Source organism: Macaca nemestrina, chromosome 4 (genome assembly GCF_043159975.1).
Source record: "Macaca nemestrina isolate mMacNem1 chromosome 4, mMacNem.hap1, whole genome shotgun sequence".
Taxonomy (NCBI): domain Eukaryota; kingdom Metazoa; phylum Chordata; class Mammalia; order Primates; family Cercopithecidae; genus Macaca; species Macaca nemestrina.
Window position 1 is genome coordinate 78,490,470 of NC_092128.1, and position 27,946 is coordinate 78,518,415.

The following is a 27,946-nucleotide window of genomic DNA, read 5'->3' on the forward strand; positions in this document are numbered from 1 at the left end:
GGAGGCAGAGGTTGCAGTGAGCCAAGATCGGGCCACTGCACTCCAGCCTGGGCGACAGAGCAAGACTCTGTCTTGGGGAAAAAAAAAAAAAAAAAGCCCAGGCTTCCCTACACAATATGTCCATGTAACAAAACTGCACGTTACCCCCTAAATCTATAAAAATAAATAATAAAAAAGTATTTCATCAAAGAGTAATTCATACATTGAATGGCAGATGACCACATGAAAAGGTGCTCAACATCATTCATTAGTCATTATGAAAATGAACATTAAAACCACAATGAAGGAGGTGTGGTGGTGCACACCTATAATCCCAGCACTTAGGGAGGCTGAGATGGAAGGATCTCTTGAGCTCATGAGTTCAAGACCAGCCTGAGCAACATAGTAAGATGTCATCTCTACAAAAAAATACAAAAGTTAGCTAGGCATGGTGGTGCATGCCTGTGGTCCCAGCTACTCAGGATGTTGAGACAGGTGGATTGCTTGAGTCCAGGAGTTTGAGACTTCAGTGGGCTATCCGTGATCATGCCACTGCACTCCAGCCTGGGTAGCAGAGCAAGACCCTGACTCAAAAAAAAAAAAAAAAAAATTAAAAACCATAGTGAGATATAATTAACACACACACACACCAATGACTATTATTTAAAAGACGGATTAATTCCAAGCATTGGTTAGGATTTGGAGGACCTGGAACTCTCAGACTTTGTTAGGAATATAAAGTGGTAAAACCCCACTTTGGAAAACACTTTACTAGTTCCTCAAAAAGGTAAACAGAAATTTAGCATACAACCCAACAATTTCATTCTTAAAAGTCTGTACAAGAAAAATGAAAACACATGTCTACATTGAGACTTATACACAAATGTTAATAGCAGCATCATTCAAACTTAATCCGTAAATGTATGGATGTGCTTTGTTCCATCGACCTGCCATTTTCCCATCATTCTCCCTCTTCTTGGTCTTCCTTTTTTCCTGAGACACAATAATAGTGAAATAGGCCAACTAATATCCCTACGGTGACCTCTTATGTGTTCAAATGAATGGGAGAGTCTTACCTCTCTCACATTCAGTCAAAAGCTAGGACTGATTAAGCTTAGTGAGAAAGGCATGTAAAAAGCCAATACAGACCAAAAACTACGTCTCTTGCACCCAAATAACCAAGCTGTGGATGCAAAGGGTAAGGTCTTGAAGGAAATAAAACTTCTGCTCAAGCAAACACAAGAATGATAACAAAACAAACAGCATTATAGCTGATACGGAGAAAATTTGAGTGGACTAGATAAAAGATCAAACCAGCCACAACATTCCCTTAAGCCAAAAGTTAATCAGAGAAAGGCCCTATTCTCTTCAATTCTGTGACAGCTGAGAGAGAAGAGGAAGCTGCAGAAGTAAAGTTTATAGCCAGCAGACATTGGTTCTGAGGTTTAAGGAAAGAAGCCATATCTATAATGTAAAAGTACAAGGTGAAGAAGTACTAAGTGGTGATGTAGAAACTGCAGCAAGTGAACTGGAATACCTAGCTGAGATCATTCATGAAGGTGACTACACTAACAGGTTTTCAATATAGACAAAACAGCTTTATTGTGGAATAAGATGTCCTATAGGACTTTCATAGCTAGAGAGAAGTTGATGATGCCTGACTTTAAAGGACAGGCTGACTCTCTTGTTAGGAGCTTTTTTTTTTTTTTTTTTTTTTGAGACAAGGTCTTGCTCTGTCACCCAGGCTGGAGTACAGTGGCATGATCATAGCTCACTGCAACTCAAGCAATCTTCCTACCTCAGCATCCCAAGTAGCTGGGACTACAGGCATATACCACCACACCCAGCTAATCATTTTTTATTTTTATAGAGACAAGGTCCCATTATGTTGCCCAGGCTGGTCTCGAACTCCTGGGCTCAAGCAATCCTCCTGCCTCGGCCTCCCAAAGTGCTGGGATCACAAGTATGAGCCACCACACCCAGCTGCAGCTGATGACTTTAAATGGAAGCCAGTGCTCATTTACCATTCTGAAAATCCTGGGGACCTTAAGAATTATGCTATATCTATTGTGCTTATACTTTACAAAGTGGAACAACAAAGCCTGGATGATAGCACATCTGTTTGCAGCATGGTTTACTGAATGTTTTAAGCCCACTATGGAGACATACTGCTCAAAAAAAGGAAGAGATTCTTTTCAAAATATTACTGCTTATTGACAATTTGCCTGGTCGCCCAAAAGCTCTGATGGAGATATAAAAAAATATTAATGTTTTCATGCCTGCTAACACAACATCCATTCTGCAGTCCATGAATCAAGGAGTAATTTCAATCTTCAATTTTTATTATTTAAGAAGTACATTTTGTAAGGCTTACAGGTACCATAGATAATGATTCCTCTGATGGATCTGGGCAGAGTAAATTGAAAACCTTCTGGAAAGGATTCACCATTCTAGATGCCATTAAGAACATTTGTGATTCATTGGAGGATTTCAAAATATCATTAACAGGAGCTTGCAAGAACTTGATTCCAACCTTAATGGATGACTTTGAGGGGTTCAAGACTGGAGTGGAGGAAGTCACTGCAGATGTGGTAGAAATAGCAAGAGAACTAGAATTAGAAGTGGAACCTGGACTGGGTGCAGTGACTCATGCCTATGATCCCAACACTTTGAGGCTGAGATCACTTAAGCTCAGGAGTTTGAAACCAGAGCAACATAGCAAGACCCTGTCTCTTTGAAAAATAGAGGTGGAACCTGGAGATGTGGCTGATTTGCTGCAATCTCATGATCAAATTTGCTTGAATGAGGAACTGCTTCTTATGGATGAGTAAAGTAAGTGGTTTCTTAAGATAGAATCTACTCCTGGTGAAGAGGCTGTGAACATTGTGGAAATGATAACAAAATATTTAGAATATTACATAAACTTAGTTGATAAAGAGTAGCAGGGTTTGAGAGGATTGACTCCAATTTTAAAAGAAGTCCTGTAAGTAAAATGCTATCAAACAGCATCGTATGCTACGAAGACATCTGTTATGATAGGAAAAGTCAGTCAATTCGGCAAACCTAACTGTTGTTTTAAGAAATTACCACAACTGCCTCTGCCTTCAGCAACCACCATCCTGATCAGTCAGCTAACATTTGAATTCCTTCACCATAAAAAAGATTGTAACTTGCTGAAGACTCAGATGATCGTTAGCATTTTTTAGCAATAAAGTATTTTACAATTAAGGTATGTATATTGTTTTTAGACACTACTGTTGCACACTTAATAGACTACAGTATAGTATAAACATAACTTTTATTTGTACTGGGAAACCAAAAAAAATCATGTGACTCACTTCATTGCTATATTTTTTATTTCTTGTGGTGGTGGTAGTCTGGAATCAAACCTTCAATATCTCAAAAGTATGCCTTCGTTCAGCAATGCTGTGGTAGTGTGAAAGCAGCCATAGGCAGTATAGAGTAGGTTTGACTATGTTCCAGTAAAACTTTATTTGCAAAAGCATGTGACAGGCTAGATACGGCCAGCAGAACATAGCTTGCCATTCCTTGCTAAGTGAAGTCAGATGAGTAAGACTACATGTTATATGATTCTAGTTTTATCAAAATTCCAGAAAAGGCAAATCTATAGAAAGAAAAAAATGCCTATTATGGTTGCCTGTGACCAGGAAACTGGTGATTGGCAATAAATAGAATGAAGGGAAATTTGGGGGGTGATGAAAAATTCCTAAAACTGGATTTTGATTCTTATTGTATAATTCTGTAAATTGATGAGAAATTTATTAGAAATCTCAAGGCACACTTATGAATTTTACTATTACGATGGATGAAGTTAATGGAATGTAAATTATACTTCAATAAAACTGAAAAAAGGGAATCGATATAAAAGACTAATGTGATTTTCATGGTATTTCATGAAGATACTAAATTCTGTATAATGGGCTATAAATATGATGAGAGTACATGGGTGAAGACTAAACATGAAAAAGGAAGAATAGTTGTAATAGATGGCAATAATTATAATTTGAGAAAATTATGAAAAATCAAAACTACTGTTGAAGCACTAATTTTTTTTTTTTTTTTTTTTGAGACGGAATCTCTCTCTGTCGCCCAGGCTGGAGTGCAGTTGTGCAATCTTGGCTCACTCCAAGCTCTGCCTCCTGGGTTCACGCCATTCTCCTGCCTCAGCCTCCTGAGTAGCTGGGACTATAGGTGCCCGCCACCACGCCTGGCTAATTTTTAAATATTTTTAGTAGAGATGGGATTTCACCATGTTAGCCAGGATGGTCTCGATCTCATGACCTCGTGATCCACCTGCCTCAGTCCCGCAAAGTGCTGGGATTACAGACGTCAGCCACCGTGCCTGACCAAAGTACTAAATATTATTACGAGTTACAGACCACTAAAGTTCAGTGCTTTTTGAAATAATGTGTCATCATCTTCCTTGACATAGGATCAAATTAAACAGTATTACATCCATTCCTTTTTGTTCTTTTTTTTTGAGACATGGTCTTGCCGTCACCCAGACTGGAGTGAAGTGGTGTGATGTCGGCTCACTGAGGCCTTGACCCCCTGGGTTCAAGTGATCCTTCTACCTCTCAGCTTCCTGAGTATCTGGGACCACAGGCATATGCCACTACACCTGGCTAATTTTTGTATATTTTGTAGAGACAAGTTTTTGGCATGTTGCCCAGGCTGGTCTCAATCTCTTGGGCTCAAGCGATTGTCCAGCCTCTACCTCCCAAAGTGCTAAAATTACAGATGTGGGCCACTGTGCCTGGCACATCTATTCTTCATAATTCACATGTATACTCTCCCTATCAGATAATTTGCTTCAGGATTTCTGATTAAAATGTCAGCAAAAGCACTTGTATATACTATGCCTTTCTTTGCTCCAAGCCTATAAGAATGCAGTGTGAAAAAATTTAATCATAAGTAAATACATTTTATCTACATTTAAGACAAGAAAAATCTCAACAGACCATAGAAGTAGAAAAGAAAGTCTTAGTGATGAGTGGATGTTGATGCTTACAGTAAGTCCTCAATGTTGTCAGTAGGTTCTTGGAAACTCTGACTTTAAAGGAAATGATGTATAATGAAACCAATTTTACCAAGTAGGCTAATGGACAGAAACAAGAGTTAAGTCCTTATGGCATATTTCTGGTTATAAAAACATCACCAGACTTCTAGATAAAGACCAAAAAACTTTAAACATTGAAATAACTGTGAACTGGACATAAATTTAAGAAAGAGTAATAAAAATAAGATATTATAATTACTTACCCAACTGTTCCAGTGCAAGGTCATGAATGGCCGCAGTGTATCCTGGAAGGTTAGTGCACAGGGTGAGAACCAACCCTGGACAGGATGCCATTCCATCACAGGGCACACTTACAGATGCACCCACACTCACTCAGACTGTGAACATTTAGACACGGCAACATATTAGGGATGTGGGAGGAAGCCAGAGTACCCAGAAAAAAAGCCATGCAGACATAGGGAGAGATTGCAGACTCCACACAGTGGCCCCAGCTGGAATTGGTTGTTTTCAATCAACAGTATAATGAAAGGACCTATTGTACAGAAACCTAGGTGATCTTCGTGGGAAAGAGAACCGAAAGTATTTTGCAAATGGCAGGAGATTGGAACTGGATTCTCAGTATAAAAGTAGGGAACTGGGACCGTGTTTTAGGCAGTGCACCTATACCTGAAATACTATACCTGAAATAATTCCGCCTGACACTGTTGGTGTTTTCCTGTGACTCAATGAGGCAGTTAGGCAAAAATAGGAGTGTAATCCTATAATATATGTAGAGGTAACACCTGGATTAGAGCTCTACTTATGAAGGACCAAAGTTCCAGTCTTCTTAATGTTAGACCTGCTCTGGAGCTGTGTATCTCCAGAGAGCGTGAGTAACCATGCAACCGCACAGCAGGCAGGAGTTCACAGAGGATAAAACTTCCACATAAAATGAACTTGCAAATAAATATCTTAAGAAACATAAGGAAATATATTGCCATAAGAGATATCAGACATATTAAGTAGGATCATTTACATCTGAGGAAACGAGAGTAAGAACCACAATTCCAAAAAAAAAAAAAAACCTTATAAATGTTTAAGATTTTCAAATGAAGTCATAATTCACTATGAGAGAAGAAGTAAATAAGAACAGGTGGAATGAAAAGGGGCCACTTGCAAATCTTGTAAAAAAAATTGATAAAATTAAAAATAAACTGTTGGGTGGATTAAAGTCAAGTTGGCATAACAGAAGAGAGAATTCGTGAATCAGAACTATCAACTGGGAATTGAAATTGAAACTTAGGATGAATCAAGTCACCTAGAACGTAGAGCAAAGAGGGAAAGAGGTTTAAAACGTGAAAGAGAAGAGACATGGAAGACATAAACCAAAAATAAAATTCAGAGCCCTCCCTCAACCATCTGAGTGGACTCCCTCCTCTCAGCCAGGAACCGAAAGTTAACCTGAAAGACTGTTTCAAGTCATTATGGGAAGCAGGGGTGGATTTACCTCTTTACACCCTCCTCCCTTTTGGAATTTGGGAAAAGCTGACCAGCATTTAACATCAACACAGACCTTAAGTTTGATAAGAAACATTGACAATCTATTCTCTCTGAAGCCTGCTACCTGGAGGCTTCTTCTGCACAATAAAAGTTTGGTTTCCATAACTTCTTATCGGAATCCAGACATTCCTTTCTATTGATAATAGCCAATTGCCAATCAGAAAAATTTTAAATCTACCTATAACCCAGAAGCCCCTGCCTCGAGTTGTCCTGCCTTTGTGGGCTGAACCAATGTATATCTTAAATGTATTTGATTGATGTCTCATGTCCCCATAAAATGTATAAAACCAAGCAGTGCCCCAGCTACATTGGCCACATGTTCTCCTCAGGGCTGTGACATGGACCATGGTCACTCATATTTGGCTCAGAATAAATACCTTCAAATACAGAGTTTGACTTTTTTTGTTGACAAAGATAACTGAGGAGTTCCAGAATGTAAGAATAGTGTCAGGGAAGAGAAATTTTCCAAGGCTGAAAATTTGTTAGATTTGGAGAAAGATGTGTGTCTTCAGATTGAAAAAGCTACCAGTTTCAATGAGGAGAAATAGGGAGGGAAAAACAAACAAAAAACACCTCTAAGTATAGCATAAAGGAACTGTAGATCAAGAATACACACACACACACATTCTAGCAATTAGGGAAAAGTATATTACTTACAAAGAAATGGCAACCAGGCTATCAACGCATTTATTAGAAATCACAGTTAATGCTCGTATACAATGAAGTTGTGACCATGTTAAGGAAATGAATCCAAGTGAAACATCATTTCCCTTTATGAAAAGATTGATTTTTCTCCAGTGCATTGTATTTACTGGAGATTTGCTAACCCAGCATTTATTTAGATTATACACTTGTTTAATTTCTGAACAATTGTGTGCATATACTTTTCCATTGTTTAGATTTGTGTTTCCTTGCTGAAATAACACAATAATTTAAAATTAATGTATAAAACATAAGTAGGGTTGAAGATGTCCGCTAAGGAAATAAGGATTTAATGAATACTTACCACTTTTTACAACAGTTAATTCGCACACATTTAGTTGAGGTAAAAACTAAGAAAAGTAGATGCTTAAGATAACTTTTTAGCATTCATTATCAGCCTTTTGTGACACTGCATTAGTTTATGTAGTGTCAAATCTGATTAACATCCAATGAGTAAGACTGTATGCTCAGTATTGTGTAAAGCATCTACCATTTCAAAAGAAGCTTTAGATACAGTCTACTTCTTAAAGAGCTTAATTACATATTAGACAACACAACTAAGACTTTTAAGTGATAATCACAAAAGGACTTTATTATTAGTTCCCACTACCTTTATTCAGTGACAGAAGTTCTTCTGCCCATGATAGAAAATTAGAATCTGATCACTCCTAAACTCCTGTGTTCCCTTTAAGTGAGTAAATGCTTTCTTATCTCTTATGATGATCAAATCTTACATCTCTTTTTATGTTTATAGCTACTTCCCTTCTCCCAGAGCGTACTGCTGCTGGGTGACTTATCATGGGTGAAGGGATCCCAGAGGCTTCTTTTCTCTTTCTTGCTCATTTTTTCCCTAACTCCGCAGTCTCTATTTCTGACCTCTGTGGGGTTGGAGCTTGGAAAAATGAGGGAAAAGGAAATGGAATAGAAACGTTCCTACTTGACTGCTACTGTCATAAGAGCTTTTACTTTTTCTTAACAGATTTTTAAAGTCAACTTCTCTTATATTTTCATGGGTCTTTGGAGATCCCCTCTTCTGCACATCTCTTACCTACAGTTCTTTCTGGGTTAGCGTATCTTTTACTCTCTCCTTAGCCTCTAGAATTCTAGAAATAACCTTCAGCTTCTCAGCTGCTGAGCTCTATTTCCCTTTCTTGGTGGCCCTCTTAAGAAGGACCTAAGACAATCCTTCATGATGGCTCACACTCACATTTCCAAAATGGCTCCTGAGAAACTCTCACCAATTTTTTTGGGGGGTATGTGGGGGGGTCTGGTTAATACAGGGAGTTTAGATTTATTCTAATGCAGCAGTAAATCTGTATCATCCTACCTCACTCTTTTCAGTGTGCAGAGTATGAAGCAAATACCAGTCCCCTTAATTATGGGGAACATACATCAGTCTTTCCAAGTTGTTCCATTAAAACTCCTCTCTTTTCATTTGAGGTAAAGGAGGAAGTATACTGTCTTAGGTATTAGATTTGATTTTATCCTACTTGGAACCTAATAAGGTAACCTGTTACTCTTGTATGAACACTGGCAGAAGACATAAGACTCCTGATTTAGAGACAGGTTACTTTATTATTCACAGCACAGCAAGTATCAAGAACATCAAATTATTGTCAATTCTCCTGGACCTCAAGTCCCATGGGGAAATTAGGAAGACTCAGATGGATCCTTACATACAGTAGATCATATTATAGAAGAGGAACACTGAGCTTGGGTAGTCCACTGCTTTTATGACAAGCAGTAAGCACATTTGCTCTTTGTCCCAGAGGGAACATAAGTAAAACTGTTATATTGTTGTTTTCTTTCTTTCTTTTTTTTTTTTTTTTTTTTTTTTTTGCTATTCTGATGTTTATAAGCAAAAATTGAAAAAGATAGATTTACTATTCTTTAAGGCATTCAGTGGAAAGAAGAATAAAATCACATGTTGCTTCTTTATTGCACCAGTAAGCACTCTCATTAGTAGGTTATATTTTTTTTAGATGGAACCATCTGAAGGAGTAAAATAAATGATTAGGGATGTTTCTCGCTTCCAGTCAAAATTGATTAATGAGTATTATTGATAGGGTCTCCTTTTTAAAGTAAGACTTTCCTTATACTTGAATAAAACTATAGTTTTACTGAGAGGGTACAGTCTGCCTTAACATTCTGTTCATTCTTGGTATTTTCAGTACATATTTGTAATGATATTAGGGAAAAACAATTGCAATAATGGTTTCTCTGGACCTACAAGATAATAGTCTGAATATTTTGTATTATCTCTTTGAAATCAAAGGAATTATTTTATAAACCTTTTAAAATACATATATCCAGTAAAGTCTCTGTCTAAATTAATTGAATTGTAAATATATTTTATAATCCTTTTATTATATTTTAAAAACCAGACCCAATAGGAACAATTTAGAAGGTCACACAAATTGTTTATCAAAAAATATAGAAACTTACCAGTAAGTTAGTATACAGTCATTTAATCGCTTCATTAAATTTTCGTTCATTATTATTTCAGTTTCACAGCTTGTAATATCTCCAGCATTAAAAAAGAAAGTTATTCAGTGGTTTAAATTATCAGCCAATAGTTATTTATTGGTAGTTATTTACAGTTGAACACACAGTATTCAGTAGCATTGCTAGGTAATAGAGGTTACAAATGAAGGATATAGAACTGGATTTGCCATTTTTTAGCTGTTTCACCTTGGGAAGATACTTCGTTTTTGAATTCTTCTCATCTGCAATATTATAAATTTGAAGCATCAGATGAGTTTGTGAACAGTGTTTTTAAATTTTCGTCTGGTATTGTTAAAATGTCTCTGTTGACAAATATGGTTTATTAATAGTTGTAAATACGTTTCCATATTAAAACTTATGTGTATACAAATTCTCCCAAAGCCAGCTATATCTGTAGAGGTGAATCTGGGGGTTCAGGGGTGCATGGTATGTGGAATCTCTGTTCCTGGATCAGTGGGTTTATGTGAAGTCTGCATGTGGGCAAGCATGTCTGTTTGTGAATGGATGTATAGGGGTTGATGTGCTTACAGATGACCCCTCCCTGTGTATATATATTGTGCTTTCACATATGTATTTTCTTTGTGCATGTTTGTATGCGTGTGTCGAATGAAGAGCATTTTGTTCATCAGGGTTTACTTACTGACACTTTAAAGAAAAACAGGAAAACAACACTGATTATTCATACTTATAAGAAGGCAGAAGAAGTTTAAAATTTTTATTTTTAGAAATTTGAGATTTTTGTTGCAGGATATAGTACATAAAATTTATGTGTTGAGGGATATAATATATAAAATTTGCTTTTAACTAGTCTATAGACCTTTCTTTTGGGATACGTGATCTTTAAAAGCATTAAAGTTTGTCATATATTTCCCATTTTATAAAGAAGAGAATAACAGCTTGAGATTCATGATTTTTCAAATTATATTTTCATAAAAATTACTTGAGTTAATATCTTCAGTGATTGTTTTGGGGAAGGAGTTATCTCAGTTCAGCCTTTGTCACCTTTTCCATTCCCATTTGTCTGTAATTTTTGTAAAGCTTTATCTCCTTGTGAGTTGTTAACTTCATTCTCCAGTCAGTATAGAATGGTGATGAAGAGAGCAGACTCTGGAATTCCACTTACTGAGTCCAAACACTTGTTTACCACTTAATAGTGTGACTTTTAGCAAGATTTTTTTTAACCTTTCTACCTGTATTTCTTCACCTCTAAAATAATAATAATAATAGTACCTAGCTCATGTGCTTTTGTTGAAAAATAAATGAGATCATTCACATAAAAGCAAGTAGCAGAGTGCCTTCTACAATGCTGGTACTCAATAAATAATTAGATAGGACAATTTTAATGATGCTTTTCTATTGTTAATTGACACAGTCATCAGACAAACTGGCCTATAATTACTCTTAATAATTGCTAGAAAGAATATGTTATTACGCAGAAGTGCATCATCAGAGCATTTTCAGCACGTTGAATTATGATTTGTTTAAAATTGTATTACCTGCATTTGGCAAAGGATGAATTTCTATTATAGGAATATCCCTTTACATGAAGAGGGTGTCTTCTAATGTCTGTTACTTGTTAGAAATGTCATTAACAGAAATAGACATCATAGTTGTATGTTTGCAGAGGTCTTCTATTTTCCGATAGCTCATTCCTCTTTGCCATGCAAGGCAGGAAGCATAGCTCCCCAGCCCTCTTCAGTAATCAGCATGATTCTCTCTTCTGTTAGTACTGTTTCCTACTAAGAACCTTAGAACCTAATTACAGCCTTGGACATGTCATTCATTTCTCCATCCAGGTAACTGAACTAAGAATTTTTGCCTAATTTGAGTCAGGTCTCTGCTTTCTGCTCTTGAGCTATTACCTTGAGTGACCTAGTATTGAGGATATAAGCACTTCCCCAGAAAATCTTCTGTGGTCAAGGCTACTATGTTAAAATAAAAGAACACCCTTCACCGCCAGCAATGGAAGGAGAGTTCCAGTTGTTTGATGTCTTTGTCATTTTTTGGTTTTGTCATCTTTTAAGTTTCGACATTATGATGGGTGTTAATTTATATTTCCGTCATTAGAATGATGTTGAGCACCTTTTTTATGCATACTGACCATTTGGATATTCTCTTTGGCTAAGTACCTGTTCAAGTCTTTTGCCTACTCTTAGACTTTTTCTTATTGCTTTGTAGGTGTTCTTTACATATTAAGGATATGAATTCTTCATTGGATATATGTGTTGTAAATATCTTTTCCCAGTACATGGTCTGCCTTTTTATTCTAATGGTCTCTCTGCCTTCGTTTTCAAAGATGAAAAGAATTTTAGTTATTACTTTTGGTTCCTGTTAAATAGGATTTTAGCTTTAGTCACCATGTTCTGGACAGGTGCTACCCTATAGGTCACCTTTGTGTGAATTAGATAAAAACACTCCCTCTAAGTAGATGCAGCCCCACTAGCATAAGATTTTTTTTTTTTTAAAGGGCAGTGTCTTTTAGTGAAGGAAAAGTCTTCTCTCAGGTAGCCTGAGTATTCTGCTAAGGCTACAGCTTGCTGAGTAGAGCTTGGTCTGGCCTGAATTTACCCCTCAGTCTGGTGCCTTAATGCTTGCTTAACACTCAAACCGCAAACCAAAGATGGCACCCTAGGGCAGGTTATCTTTAAATATTCAGAGTTTCTAACTATTGAATACAAATTATTATAGTTTATGTATTGGATTTTCTCTTTTCAAAAGGTGGTTCTTAAGTTGTGGGGAGCTAACTTCCAAGATTAATTTCCTAGTTTTGAGTTGGTTATGTCTTAAAAGTTTGGTTATCAGTTAGATGTCTCACACCCAGGATGTATTTTTCCCACTGAAACACTGTTCTGTGGAATCTTGGTTTATAAACCAACCTATAGTAGTGCGATAGAGAGACCTTAACCACTGTATGTAATGGGTGGTCTTTCTATAGCAAATATTGTTTAGTGGTCTGTCTTAGGGTAGCAGTGGCATACTTCCCACATTGTCCTAACACTAGAAATAAGGATTACTTCTCTTTCCAGCTACTTATGATGGTTGTGCTGGTATCATGGTGCAGTGGTACCTGTGGATAAGAAGGATGAACTGAGGACACCAGGTCTCTTGCTAGTGATAACCTATAACATTTTTCCTGGTTTTAGGCTAGCTCCCTTCTTTTTTTCTTCTCTTCCCAAAGCCCCCAAATCCTGCTTCCTTTCTCACTGCCATCACTTAATCCTTTTAAGTTAAGATTTCCCATTTCCCTGCTCTATGGTGGAATATAATTCTTTCTGAGAAAGATTTCTGTCTTCTTCAGTCCTTGAGGCAAAAGTGCTCAACCAGTCTTTTGAGGATGAGGGTTTTGGTTTTGCATTTTTTCTTTATTTTTTAAAATGGTAACAGTAGTGGGGGAAATAAACAGGACAAAAATAGCAAGTAAACAGAGCTGATGTTACTAAGTTTTCAAAAAATGTGTTTCTGGTTCTCAGATGTTAAGTAAGGCCAGTTTCTGGTTTTTCTTCATTTAATTTCATAAATGCTTTAATCTTTTCTTTGTGACTATGCTAATTTCTCTCTATATAGTTATTATTTATTCCTTGTGACCCAGTATCACGTGTTTCCTAACTTTTTCATGGTTTTTTTTTTTTTTTTTTTTTTTTTTTGAGACAGAGTCTCGCACTGTTGGCCAGGTTGGAGTGCAGTGGTGGGATCTTGGCTCACTGCAACCTCCCCCTCCCAGGTTCAAGCAATTCTTTTGCTTCAGTCTCCCAAGTAGCTGGGATTACAGGCCCACACCACCACGTCTGGCTAATTTTTGTATTTTTTTTTAGCAGAGACAGGATTTCACCATGTTGGCCAGGCTGGTCTTGAACTCCTGATCCACCCACCTTGGCCTCTCAGAGTGCTGGGATTACAGGTGTGAGCCACTGCACCCAGCTGACTTATTCCCTAACTTTTTAAAACGTTGGAGCAGTGTAATTGGGACCTGTTTCAAGTTGAAAGAAGGCTTCTCACATACTTCTTGACTAGAATTTGAAATATGCCAAGTATATAATATATATTTAGGAAGATGGACTTTTATCCTAATTCCCACTGAATTGTAAACACGAGCATAACTATGTTATATCCCAAAGAAGGTCTGTCTTTGGAATTCAGAGTACCTGTGAAAAGCTATAGGATTGTATTATTTAGGTTGGTAATCTAAGTGAAGTAAGGTTTGTAGCATGATATAGGCTTTTCATCTTCAAGGGTTTGTTAAGTCGGCTTAGAACAAAACTTTTCTGGCTTATTTTGACATCTCAGAAGCCTTGAAAAAAGCTTATTTTGACATCTCAGAAGCCTTGACTAATATTTATCAATTTTAAGGTTTTTAAATATTTTTTAAATGAGCAAGTACAAATTATATTATTAATCTCTAGGCATTCTGAGCTCTTTCATATAAGCTTTTCTGGTTTTGCTTTTATACCTCTGTCCTAATTAAATGAATTGTACAATTTGAAATCCTATTTCTTTTTTATCATAGAGAATTATCGGTCTTGATTTATATTAATTACCTACAAATTTTGATCATTTTCTTATGAAAATTAATGTTCTCTGCAAGAAAATTATGTCAGTTCAACAGAGAGGAAGGAACACAAATATTAACATAATCTTATTTGTACATCTTTTGCAAGCACATTTTATGAGAGATCCATAAGCTACATAGAGCTTTAAAACACTTAAAGGGATCTAAAGATCTCAGCATAAAAGAAAGGATATAAATTCTTCCTTGTTTGAGTGCTTCATTTTCTTCTATATTGTTTTCTCTTCTACTGTTAACCACAGGTAAACATTAGTTTTCTCAGCAACCTATATACTTTTACCCTTGAGCATTTATAGGCTTTAATAGTAATTTTCTATTGTGCTTTATATTGCCATGGTTATTCAAGGTAAATATTTAGATAATTTTGTAATACATTGTATCTTTGTTGTATCTCTCTGGGCTCATCGTAGATGTTCAGGGAATAATTATTAATTGATTAACATCATCTTTTCTACAAGGAAAATAATACCAATATTAAATGACTTCCCCCAAATTGTTAATGGTTTCCTTTAAAATACTCAGAAATTTTTTTACATCACCTAAAATATGTAAGTAGTTTAATGAATTCCAGGTCATATTATAGTAATGACTTTTCTGTGAAACCAGAGAAGTGTGAACCTTCCTTTTAGGAGAATATACCCTAAATTATATTTGTTTTTATAGGTTTTGTGATTGAAGAGCAATATATATAGTAATATATTAATAATTTACTAATACTAAATAGCTTTGATTCTCCACAACATCATGGGATTTACAATTTTAAAGTGTTTAGTAATTGATAAACCAGATCCATTTTGTTTATGTAAGACAGGAACTTAGAAACTAATGTGCCTATGTTTAGAATTCAGGTTTAATTTTAATCAGTAGGCATTTGAAATACTATTTTTCATCTTATAAAAGGTTTTCAAATAGGAAGATATTTCTGGTGTTACAAAGGTAAAATCTGAAATAATCTGGGTAAATGTAGTTAGTGTATTTACCAATAACACTATTAAAATTTGTAAAAGTGAAGCATTTGTAGTATATATTTATTTCTCATTTTTAATAATCTTAATCCTAAAAACTTTCAAGGGTAAATTATTGTGGTGAAATACTGTCTCTTCTTAGAAACTTGAAATTTTTTTAATCAATACCCCAAAACTGAAGAAATAAATATAAAAATTTGGTATTCACTTTTATTCTCTTCTTGCTTCTCTTTCCCTGCCCCCAAAGCAGATTGCCAAACTGAGACAGCAGCTACAACGCAGTAAACAGAGTAGTCGTCACAGTAAGGAGAAAGATCGCCAGTCACCTCTTCATGGCAACCATATAACGATCAGTCATACTCAGGTAGGCTAACTTCTTCTTGTCCAGGTTTGAATAATTACTTTTCGTTCTTTAAGGAGGAGAATTCATCATTTCAGCATTAAGAAACCATAAATCTTTAGCTTTACTAAATTACTAGTTTGTTAAATTGTTATAAAAAGATTGTTAAAAAGCAGTCAGGCGGCCGGACTTGGTGGCTCACGCCTATAATTCCAGCACTTTGGGAGGCCAAGGCGGGTGGATCATGAGGTCAGGAGATCGAGACCATCCTGGCTAACATGGTGAAACCCTGTCTCTACTAAAAAAATACAAACACAAGTTAGCCGTGGTGGCAAGCACCTGTAGTCCCAGCTACTTGGGAGGCTGAGGCAGCAGAATGGCGTGAACCCGGGAGGCGGAGCTTGCAGTGAGCCAAGATCATGCCACTGTACTCCAGCCTGGGCAGCAGTGAGACTCTGTCTCAAAAAAAAAAAAAAAAAAAAGCAGCCGGGCATGGTGGCTCACGCCTATAATCCTAGCACATTAGGAGGCCGAGGCAGGCGGATCACTTGAGCTCAGGAGTTTGAAACCAGCCTGGCCAACATAATGAAACACCATATCTAATAAAAATACAAAAAAATTAGCCAGACTGGTGGTGGGTTCCTGTAATCCCAGCCACTCAGGAGGCTGAGGCAGGAGACTCACTTGAACCCGAGAGGTGGAGGTTGCAGTGAGCCGAGATCATGCAACTGCATTCCAGCCTGGCTGACAGAGCGAGAGTCCATCTCAATGGATAGCCTTCTCTTAATAACAGATAAAACAGAGGATAGTGGTCTCAAGGATGATACTGACCTGGATTGAAACCTTTACTTCCTTCACTTATTGAGCAGCTATGGGCATTATCTCATTCAATCTTCCTAACAGTTCCTTTACCCATCTTTCTCTGTATCTCTATGTATTTTATCCCTATTTTACATATGAAGAAATTGAGGATTAACGTTTTTATTTTCCCCTAGAAATAATTACTAACATATCCCATGGAACCAAATAGTCATGTAACAGAAGAAACCCACGCCGTATATCAAAACAAACTCCGATTAGAGTTTGTTTCACAAAGATAAGGATGATTCAACATTAGTAAATGTATTAATTTAGTTCATTGCATCAGGAAACCAAAGTAGAAAAAACATTTGATTTTTTAGATGCTGAATTACACTTGATAAAAACTCAGTATCATGTGATTTTAAAAAAAACTCTCTTACTAAAAATAGGATATTTCCTAATGTGACTAACTGCAAATATAGTAAGATCCTAACAATAAAATATTAGTAGCGTAATTGTTAAAAAATCAAGTCAAGGATGTCTGTAATTATTGATATTATTTTCTAGTGGTTTAGAGGTTCTAGAACAGGGCAGTAAGAAAAAGAATTATTACTACTAACATAGGATATTATATATTTAGAAAATCAAAGTGAATTAACTAGACTATTAAAACAAATGATAGGATAGCTAAAATGAAAAATACTGACAATACCAAGTGTTGATGAGGATGTGGAACAACCAGAACAGCCATACATTGCTGGTGGGAACACAAAAAGGTACAGCTACTTTGGCAAACATTTTGTCATTTTCTTAAGAAGTTAAACCTATGCTGACCATTCAACCTGGAATTTTCACCCTTTGGTATCAATCCATGAGAAATAAAAGCATATGTCCACACAAAGACTTGTACATGAATCTTCTCAGAGGCATTATTCATAATACTAAAAAAAATGGCTCTCTCACCACTCCTGTTCAACATAGCGTTGGAAGTTCTGGCTAGGGCAATCAGGCAAGAGAAAGAAATCAAGGGTATTCAGTTAGGAAAAGAAGAAGTCAAATTGTCCCTGTTTGCAGATGACATGATTGTATATTTAGAAAACCCCATTGTCTCAGCCCAAAATCTCCTTAAGCTGGTAAGCAACATTAGCAAAGTCTCAGGATACAAAATCAATGTGCAAAAATCACAAGCATTCTGATACACCAGTAACAGACAAACAGAGAGCCAAATCATGAATGAACTCCCATTCACAATAGCTTCAAAGAGAATAAAATACCTAGGAATCCAACTTACAAGGGATGTAAAGGACCTCTTCAAGGAGAACTACAAACCACTGCTCAGTGAAATAAAAGAGGACACAAACAAATGGAAGAACATACCATGCTCATGGATAGGAAAAATCAATATTGTGAAAATGGCCATACTGCCCAAGGTAATGTATAGAATCAGTGCCATCCCCATTAAGCTACCAATGACTTTCTTCACAGAATTGGAAAAAAGTGCTTTAAAGTTCATATGGAACCAAAAAAGACCCCGCATTGCCAAAATCCTAAGCCAAAAGAACAAAGCTGGAGGCATCATGCTACCTGACTTCAAACTGTACTACAAGGCTACAGTAACCAAAACAGCATGGTACTGGTACCAAAACAGAGATATAGACCAATGGAACAGAACAGAGAAATCTACAGCCATCTGATCTTTGACAAACCTGACAAAAACAAGAAATGGGGAAAGGATTCCCTGTTTAATAAATGGTGCTAGGAAAATTGGCTAGCCATAAGTAGAAAGCTGAAACTGGATCCTTTCCTTACTCCTTATACGAAAATTAATTCAAGATGGATTAGAGACTTAAATGTTAGAACTAAAACCATAAAAACCCTAGAAGAAAACCTAGGTAATACCATTCAAGATGTAGGCATGGGCAAGGACTTCGTGTCTAAAACACCAAAAGCAACAGCAACAAAAGCCAAAATTGACAAATGGGATCTAATTAAACTAAACAGCTTCTGTGCAGCAAAAGAAACTGCCATCAGAGTGAACAGTAAACCTGGGAGAAAATTTTTGCAATCTATTCATCTGACAAAGGGCTAATATCCGGAACCTATAAAGAACTCAATCAAATTTACAAGAAAAAAGCAAACAACCCCATCAAAAACTGGGCAAAGGATATGAACAGACACTTCTCAAAAGAAGACATTCATACGGCCAACAGACACATGAAAAAATGCTCATCATCACTGGCCATCAGAGAAATGCAAATCAAAACCACAATGAGATACCATCTCACACCAGTTAGAATGGCAATCATTAAAAAATCAGGAAACAACAGGTGCTGGAGAGGATGTGGAGAAATAGGAACACTGTTACACTGTTGGTGGGACTGTAAGCTAGTTCAACCATTGTGGAACACACTGTGGCTATTCCTCAAGGATCTAGAACTAGAAATACCGTTTGACCCAGCCATCCCATTACCGGGGATATACCCAAAGGATTATAAGTCATGCTGCTATAAAGACACATGTACGTGTATGTTTATTGCGGCACTGTTGCACAATAGCAAAGACTTGGGATCAACCCAGATGTCCATCAGTGACAGACTGGATTAAGAAAATGTGGCACATATACACCACAGAATACTATGCAGCTATAAAAAAGGATGAGTTTGTGTCCTTTGTAGGGACATGGATGCAGCTGGAAACCATCATTCTCAGCAAACTATCGCAAGAACAGAAAACCAAACACCGCATGTTCTCACTCATAGGTGGAAATTGAACAATGAGATCACTTGGACGCAGGAAGGGGATCATCACACACCGGGTCCTATTGTGGGGAGGGGGAAGGGGGGAGGGATAGCATTAGGAAATATACCTAATGTAAATGACGAGTTAATGGGTGCAGCACACCAACATGGCACATGTATACATATATAACAAACCTGCATGTTGTGCACATGTACCCTAGAACTTAAAGTATAATAAAAAAAAAAAGAAAAAAAATGGAAATAGACAAATATCAAGTCATGAGTGGATAAACACTTCATAAACCCTGCATCCATGCAATACTGTTAGGCAGTAGAATGGAAGGAACTACTGATATATGGAATAACATGACTGATTCTCAAAAACATCATGCTAAGTGAAAGAAATCAGGAGCAAAAGGCTACATACCGTATGATTTGTTATGTTAAATTCTCAAAAAGGCAACATTATCAAAACAAAGTTTTAGGGATGTGGATTGACCACAGAGAGGCCCTAGGGAAACTTTTTGGATGATAGAAGGTTCTAAATGTGACTAGACTAACAAAGCTCAACAAATTGCATACTTAAAATGGGAGAATTTTATTGTATGCCGATTATAACTCATTAAAGCTGTAAAACAAACTGGCAAGCCTGAGACATTTGAAGTGAAAATTCTTTTATGCCTTCCTTTTTCTTCTTAATCTGATACAATTAACATATTGTTTGTGTTTCAAGCAGTTTTTCTCTAGGATACCAATGCACTTACAGTAGATCAGTTGACTCATTGACTTAACAAAGAAGACTTACACAATTGTTCAATTTTACATTGAATTTTTGCCATGTGATTATTCTTAAAAATTACTATCCTTTGCTATACATACTGAAATATTTGTAGGTGGAATATGAAGTCTGGAATGTACTTTAAAGTATTCTAAAAACCAAAAAGGGTTGTTCACATGAAACAAATTGGTAAATGTTGATAATTTTTGAGGTTGGATTATGTGTACCAGGGGGTTTATTTTGTTTCTCTATTGAATTATGTTTGTGATTGGAATTTTCCATAATGAAAAGGGGAAAACTGAAACTAGATGACTAGATAAAATATAAACATAACACAAATTCAGTTTTCTCTTGTATTAGTAATAACATGTTTGAAAATATGATAAAAATATAAAATACCTGGAATCAAACTTACAAGAAATATGTAAACCATACATCTTTGAGAACATGAAATAGAAGTCTTAACACATTAATAGATGGGAAGATTAAGTATTTTTCAAATAGCAATTTACCTGAAATTGTTTTGAGTTCCAGTGCAAATTTTAAATGAATTGTTTTTATTACTTGAAAAGTTGTCTTCAAAGGTCAATGAAAAACCAGTGCCCATTAATAGAAAAGAAAATTTGAAAGGACTTTTCCTACAAGATATGAAAATATAATATAAAATTATAGCAATTAAGTGGCACTCTGTCTAGGGATTATCAGATAGTAGCTCCAGGAAATCAAATACAGAATCCATAAAGAAATGTCGGGGCAGTTGGATTACTGTGTGGGGAAAAGAATACTAAGACTTTACACCATACACAAAAATAAATCATGATAGGTTAAGTATTTAAATATGAAAAACCATAAAAATCCAGAAAGAAAAATATTTGATTAAAGTTGATTACCTATTTGATAAAATACAGTTAACCCTTCAACAACAATGGGGATTGGGGCATCGACCTTCATGCAGTTGAAAATTTGTTTGTAACTTTTGGGTTCCCAAAAACTTAACCTACTAACAGCCTACTGCTGCACAGAAGCCTTACTGATAAAATAGTCACTTAACATATTTTGTATGTTTCATGTATTATATACTATATTCTTTAATAAAGTAAGCTAGGGAAAAGATATGATCATTAATAAAATCATAAGAAAGAAAAAATATGTTCAGTGTTCATTTAAGTGGAAATGAATCATCATAAAGGTCTTCCTCCCCATTGTCTTCATGTTGAGTAGGCTGAGGAGGAGAAAAAAGAGGAGAGGTTGGTCTTGCTGTCTCGGGATGGCAGAGGTGGAAGAAAATCTGTATGTAAGTCGGCCCGCACAGGTCAAACCCATGTTGTTCAAGAGTCAACAGTATTTGAAAAAATACTTGATAGTAATATATGAAAAAGAGTGAAAACTTCAATATGAAAAAAGTTCATGCATCAATAAGAGACAAAAGACATTGATGAGCAGCAACTCACAGTTGGCAAGAATACATCATTGTATGGGAAATATTATTAGTGTGCTAACCCATGATTAGCAGTCTACCTTATCACAGATCATGTATGTCAACTTGATTCAGTGTAAGATAGAGGTCATTTGTTGTTTTAATTTTTACCTTATTAATCTTTATTTTTCTTATTCTTTCCTGTTGTATAAATCCTTAAGCATCAAAAGTCTTGTCTTACACTTTTTACTTAACAACTATTAGTGGTAGTTAATTTTCGAGAACTCCTGCCAAGGACTTTTGAAAACAGCCTTTAAATTGTTAAGTGAGTTGTTGAGCTTAGCATAATACTGTTGCCACATGACTTAATAATCCAACAGATTTTCTTAGATGGAAATGGAAGATACTAGAAGGTAATTGTCACTATACAGAAGACAAACATATTTTAAACATACTCATACAGAGCTATGCAGTGGACTTACGTGATATATTTAAGTTACGTGACTTCAACTATGCTGTTCCCGTGAAATAGAAAAAGGAAAACAATGTAAATAATGCAGAAGATTCTGCCATTCTACTGAACAAGTATATACATTATACAGCTATGCCTTTATACTTACATAAAAGGATTTGAAATGATTATTTTGACTATGTAATTTTCATTTTACTTTCTTAGTACAGAACCTAAATTTCTCTATGTGCACCTGAATTTTTATTGTATTTGGAAGGTCAGAAATAACTCTGTTCATTGAGTTTCAATTTTAATATTTACCATACTCCTTAGTTCTTAATTGCTTTGACCATAAATAATTTGATACCACCTTTATCTTATCTCATAGGCTACTGGATCAAGGTCAGTTCCTATGCCACTGTCAAATATATCAGTGCCAAAATCATCTGTTTCACGTGTGCCCTGCAATGTAGAAGGAATAAGCCCTGAATTAGAAAAGGTATTCATTAAAGAAAATAATGGGAAGGAAGAAGTATCCAAGGTAAGGTTACGTGGGATATTTGAATCCTTTTTTTCTTTGATATAACGACCTGTCTGAAAAGTACTTTTTTAGTAACGGCTTTATTAAGATGCAATTCACATGCCATCCAGTTTACTCATTTAGTGTACAATTCAGTGGTTTTTAAGAGATTCAGAGTTATACAACCATCACCACAATCAATTTTACAGCATTTTCATCATCCCAAAAAGAAACATTTTATCCTTTCACAGTGGACTCTCATTTCCCTGTAATACTCTTGGCCCTAGGCAGCCACTAATCTGCTTACGGATTTTTTGGTGGTGATTCTAGACACTTCATATCAATGGAATCATACAACGTGGCCTTTTGTAACTGAATTTTTTTTTTAACTTAGTGTAGTGTTTTTAAGGTTCACCCATGTTTAGCCTGTTACCGGTGACTTTCTTTTTATGGCCAAATATTAATCAGTTATATGGATTTTATTTATTCAGTTATCAGTTAATGGAAATTTGGATTGTTTTACTTTTTGGCTATTGTGAATAATGCTTCTATAAACATTTGTATACAAGTTTTTGTGTGAATATACTGTTTGCATTTCTCTTGGGTATATACCTAGGGTTGGAATTGCTGATATGGTGACTCTGTTTAACCTTTTGAGGAACTACCAGACTCTTTTCCAAAGTGTCTTCATTATTGTCCATTCCTACCAATGTATAAGAATTCCAATTTCTCTGCATCCTCACCAACACTTGTGATTATCTGTCCTTTTTTAATTATAGCAATATTAGTGGATGTGAAGTGATACATCATTGTGGTATTAATTTGCATTTCCTAGTGGCTGAAGATGTTAAGCATCTTTTCATGTGCTAGTGGTTTTTTTGTTTTGTTTTGTTTTGTTTTGAGATGGAGTCTCTCTCTTTCCCCCAGGCTGGAGTGCAGTGGCATGATCTCAGCCCACCGCAAGCTCCGCCTCCTGGGTTCCCACCATTCTCCTGCCTCAGCCTCCCGAGTAGCTGGGACTACAGGCGCCCGCCACCACGCCCAGCTAATTTTTTTGTATTTTTAGTAGAGACGGGGTTTCACCATGTTAGCCAGGATGGTCTGGATCTCCTGACCTCATCATCCACCCGCCTCGGCCTCCCAAAGTGCTAGGATTACAGGCATGAGCCACAGCACCCGGCCTTTAGTGGTCATTTGTATATTCTCATTGGAGAAATGGTTTTTTTAGATCTTTTTCCATATTTTAAAATTGGCAGTGAAATTGCTAGGTTGTAGCATTTATACATTTAAAATCTTGAATATTGCCAGAATTACCCTCCCAAAAGGTTATACTGTTTTACTCTCCTTCAAAATTTCATGTTAAGTTTATAATTTTATATATATTACAACATCAAGGAATTCTTCGGACATCATGGCATCCCTGTTTACCATTGAACTCTTGTTTTTTGTTTTTTGTTTTTTGTTTTTTGTTTTTGAGACAGGGTCTCATTCTGTTGCCCAGACTGGAGTGCAGTGGCACAATCTCGGCTCACTGCAACCTCTGCCTCCCAGGTTCAAGTGATTCTCCCACCTCAGCCTCCTGAATAGCTGGGATTACAGGCGCACACCACCATGCCCAGCTAATTTTTGTATTTTTAGTAGAGACAGGGTTTTACCATGTTAGCCAGGCTGGTCTCGAACTCCTCACCTCAAATGATCCGCCCACCTTGGCCTCCCAAAGTCCTTGGATTACAGGCATGAGCCACTGTGCCCAGCCCATTAAACTGTTTTCTTTACACATTAAGTAAAGTTTAAGAACAGTAATGTAAGGATGTAAACTTTTGGTCTAATTTTTAGAGGATGAGATAATTCACATATTTGCTGATTCCTTAAAAACATCCTTAAAAAGCAAAACTGTACTAAAATAAAAAACTTGGTAAAGTACTTCTGCTTTTAAATAAGCCATACTTCAATTGTAGCCATATCAGAATTATTCTGGGATAACCTACAAACATAATTTTTAAAAGTTTTAGATTTATGATTAAGTGTACCTCAAAGTTTTAATTAATCAAAATATCACCATGAACTGGCCAGTAGCCAAAAAAGGAAAATTGTCTGGTTAACTATGTCAGTATTCCAACATAGTTAACCAGACATCTTGTTCACATTTTTTTGTTTATAAAATGAACTGGTATGTAAATAATTAAAAATTATCTTTAGAGTAAAATAGTTATTGTTGTATGAAGTTGGTATAGTTTTTGTTTAGCAGCACACTGTAGACAAATGAAGTTTTCAACTTTTTAGGTTCAAACGTACATGTGCAGGTTTGTAATATAGGTAAATTGTATGTCATGGGAATTTGGTGCACAGATTATTTCACCACCCGGGTAATAAGCATACTACCTGATGAGGTAGTTTTTCAATCCTCACCCTACTCCCATCCTCTAGCCTCAAGTAGGCCCTGATATCTGTTGTTCCCTTCTTTGTTTCTATATGTACTCAATGTTTAGTTCACATTTGTAAGTAAGAATATGTATAGTATTTGGTTTTCTGTTCCTGTGTTAGTTTACTTAGGATAATGGCCTTTAGCACCATCCATGTTGCTGCAACGGACATGATCTTATTCTTTTTATGGCTGCCTAGCATTTCATAGTATATATGTACCACATTTTCTTTATCCAGTCTACCACTGATGGGCATTTAGGTTGATTCTGTATGTTTGTTATTGTAAACAGTGCTGTGATGAACATGTGCATTCTTGTGTCTTTATGGTAGAGCAATTTATATTTCTTTGGGTATATACTCAATATTGGGATTGCTAAGTTGAATGGTAATTCTGCTTTGAGTTCTTTGAGAAATCACCACAGTGCTTTCCACAGTGGCTAAACTTATTTACATTCCCACCAGCGGTGTGTAAGCGTTCCCTTTTCTCCACAAACTTGCCAACATCTGTTTTTTTGGCTTTTTTGTTTAGTTTTGGTTTTTTTGGTGACCGAGTCTCGCTGTGTTGCCCAGGTTGGCATGCAATGGCGCAGTCTTGACTCACTGCAACTTCTGCCTCCTGGGTTCAAGCGATTCTCCTGCCTCAGCCTCCCAAATGGCTGGGACTGCAGGTGCATGCTGCCACGCCCGACTAATTTTTTTTTTTTTTTTTAAGTGGAGACAGGGTTTCACCATGTTGCCCAGAATGGTCTCGAACTCCTGAGCTCAGGCAATCTGCCTGCCTTGGCCTCCCAACGTGCTGGGATTACAGGCGTGAGCCACCGCACCCAGCCTGTTTTTTGACTCTTTAATAATAGCCATTCTAACTGATGTGAGATGGTATCTCATTATGGTTTTGACTTGCAATTTTGTAATAATTAGTCATGTGGAGCATTTTTTCATATACTTGTTGGCCATGTGTATATCCTTTTGAAAAGTGTCTGTCCATGTGATTTGCCCACCATTTTTTTCTTTTTCTTTCTTTTTTTTTTTTTGAGACAGGGTCTTGCTCCATTGCCCAGGCTGGAGTATAGTGGCACAATCATGACTTATTGTGGCCTCAATCCCTCAGGCCCAAATGATACTTCCACCTCAGCCTCCTGAATAGCTAGGACTACAGGCACGTCCCATCACAACCAGCTGATTTTTTTTTTTTTTTTTTTTTTTTTTTTTTTAGTACAGGCAAGGTCTTGCTAATTTGTCCAGGCTTGCCTCAAACTCCAGAGCTCAAGAATCCTCTTGCCTTGGCCTCCCAAAGTGCTGGGATTATAATTACAGGCATGAGCCTTCACACCTGACCATTTGCCCACTTTTTAATGGGATTGTTTTTTGCTGTTCATTTGTTTTCATTTCTTAGATTCTGGATATTAGACCTTTGTCAGATGCATAGTTTGCAAACATTTTCTCCCATTATGTAGGTTGCCTGTGTACTCTGTTGTTGAAAACTCTTGTTGTGCAGAAGCTCTTTAGTTTAATTAGGTCCCATTTGTCAATTTTTGGTTTTGTTGCAGTTGCTTTTGGCATCTTTCTTAAGAAATCTTTGCCAGGTCCTGTGTCCAGAATGGTAATTCCTAGGTTATCTTCCAGTGTTTTTATGGTTTCAGGTTTTATATTTAAATCTTTGATCCATCTTGAGTTGATTTTTGTATATGGTGTAAGGAAGGTACCCAGTTTCAGTCTTCTGCATATGGCTAGCCAATTATCCCAGCACCATTTATTGAATAGGGAGTCCTTTCCCCTTGCTTATTTTTCTCAACTTTGTCAAAGAACAGATGGTTATAGGTGTGCAGTATTATTTCTGGGCTCTCTCTTCTGTTCCATTGGTCTTTATGTCTGCTTTTGTACCAGTACCATGTTTTGGTTACTATATCCTTGTAGTATAGTATGAAGTCAGGTCATGTGATGCCTGCAGCTGTGTTCTTCTTGCCTAGGACTACGTTGGCTATTCAAGCTCCTTTTTGGTTCTATATGAATTTTAAAATAGATTTTTCTAATTCTGTGAGGAACATCATTGGAAATTTGATGGGAACAGCATTGAATCTGGAAATTGCTTTGGACAGTATGGCTTTTTGGGGGTTTTTTTTGTTTGTTTTTGTTTTGGAGACAGTCTTGCTGCTCGGTCTCCAGGCTGAAGTGCAGTGGCATGATCTTGGCTCACTGCAACCTCCACCTCCCAGGTTCCAACAATTCCCCTGCCTCAGCCTCCTGAGCAGCTGGGACTGCAAGCGTGTGCCACCATGCCCAGATAATTATTATTATTATTTTATATTTTAGTAGAGACGGGGTTTCATTGTGTTGACCAGGATGGCCTCGATCTCCTGACTGCGTGATCTGCCCACATCAGCCCCCCAAAATGCTAGGATTACAAGCATGAGCCACCGCGCTAGTATGGCCATTTTAACAATATTTATATTTCCTATTCATGAGCATGGAATGTTTTTCCATCTGATATTGTCATTTCTAATTTCATTGAGCAGTGGTTTGTAATTCTCATTCTAGAGATTTTTCCCTTCCCTAGATAGCTGTATTCCTAGGTAGTTTATTCTTTTTATGGCTATTGTGAATGAGATTGTGTTCTTCATTTGGCTCTCAGCTTTGATATTGTTAGTATGTAGAAATGCTACTGATTTTTGTATGTTTTGTTTCTTAATAAATACTTTGCTGAAGTTGTTTATTGGATCAAGGAGCTTTTGGGCAGAGATTATGGGATTTTCTAAGTATAGAATCATATTGTCTGCAACCAGGGATCGTGTGCCTTTACTCTTCCTGTTTGGCTGTCTTTTATTTCTTTCTCTTGCCTGATTCCTCCGGCCAGGACTTCCAGTACTATGTTGAACAGGAGTGGTGAGAGAGGGCATTCTTGTTTCATTACAGTTTTCAAGGGAATGCTTCCAGCTTTTGCCCATTCGGTGTGACATTGGCTGTGGGTTTTTCTTAGATGGTTCTTACTATCTTGAAGTATGTTCCTTCAGTGCCTAGTTTGTTGGAGGTTTTTAACATGAAGGGATGTTGGATTTTATTGAAAGCCATTTCTGCATCTATTAAGATAATTATGTGGTTTCCGTTTTTAGTTCTATTTGATGAATCACATTTATTGATATGCATATGTTGAACCAACATTGCATCCCAGGGGTAAAGTCTGCTTG

The 27,946-nt window shown here is 36.6% G+C and overlaps 1 protein-coding gene across 7 annotated transcripts in view; it reads left to right on the forward strand.

Annotated features, from left to right (window-relative positions):
- The window catches only part of LOC105475574 (glucocorticoid induced 1), a 131,339-nt gene that overhangs the window by 80,204 nt on the left and 23,189 nt on the right, over window positions 1-27,946 (forward strand). For 5 of the 7 annotated variants that reach the window (XM_011730944.2, XM_011730946.2, XM_071094868.1 and 2 more), the window contains 2 exons: window positions 15,543-15,659; window positions 22,209-22,361. In XM_011730944.2, coding sequence (XP_011729246.1) covers window positions 15,543-15,659; window positions 22,209-22,361 — 270 coding nt within the window. The remainder of the gene's footprint in view (window positions 1-15,542; window positions 15,660-22,208; window positions 22,362-27,946) is intronic. The other 2 variants (XM_011730951.2, XM_011730945.2) reach the window with 1 other exon arrangement.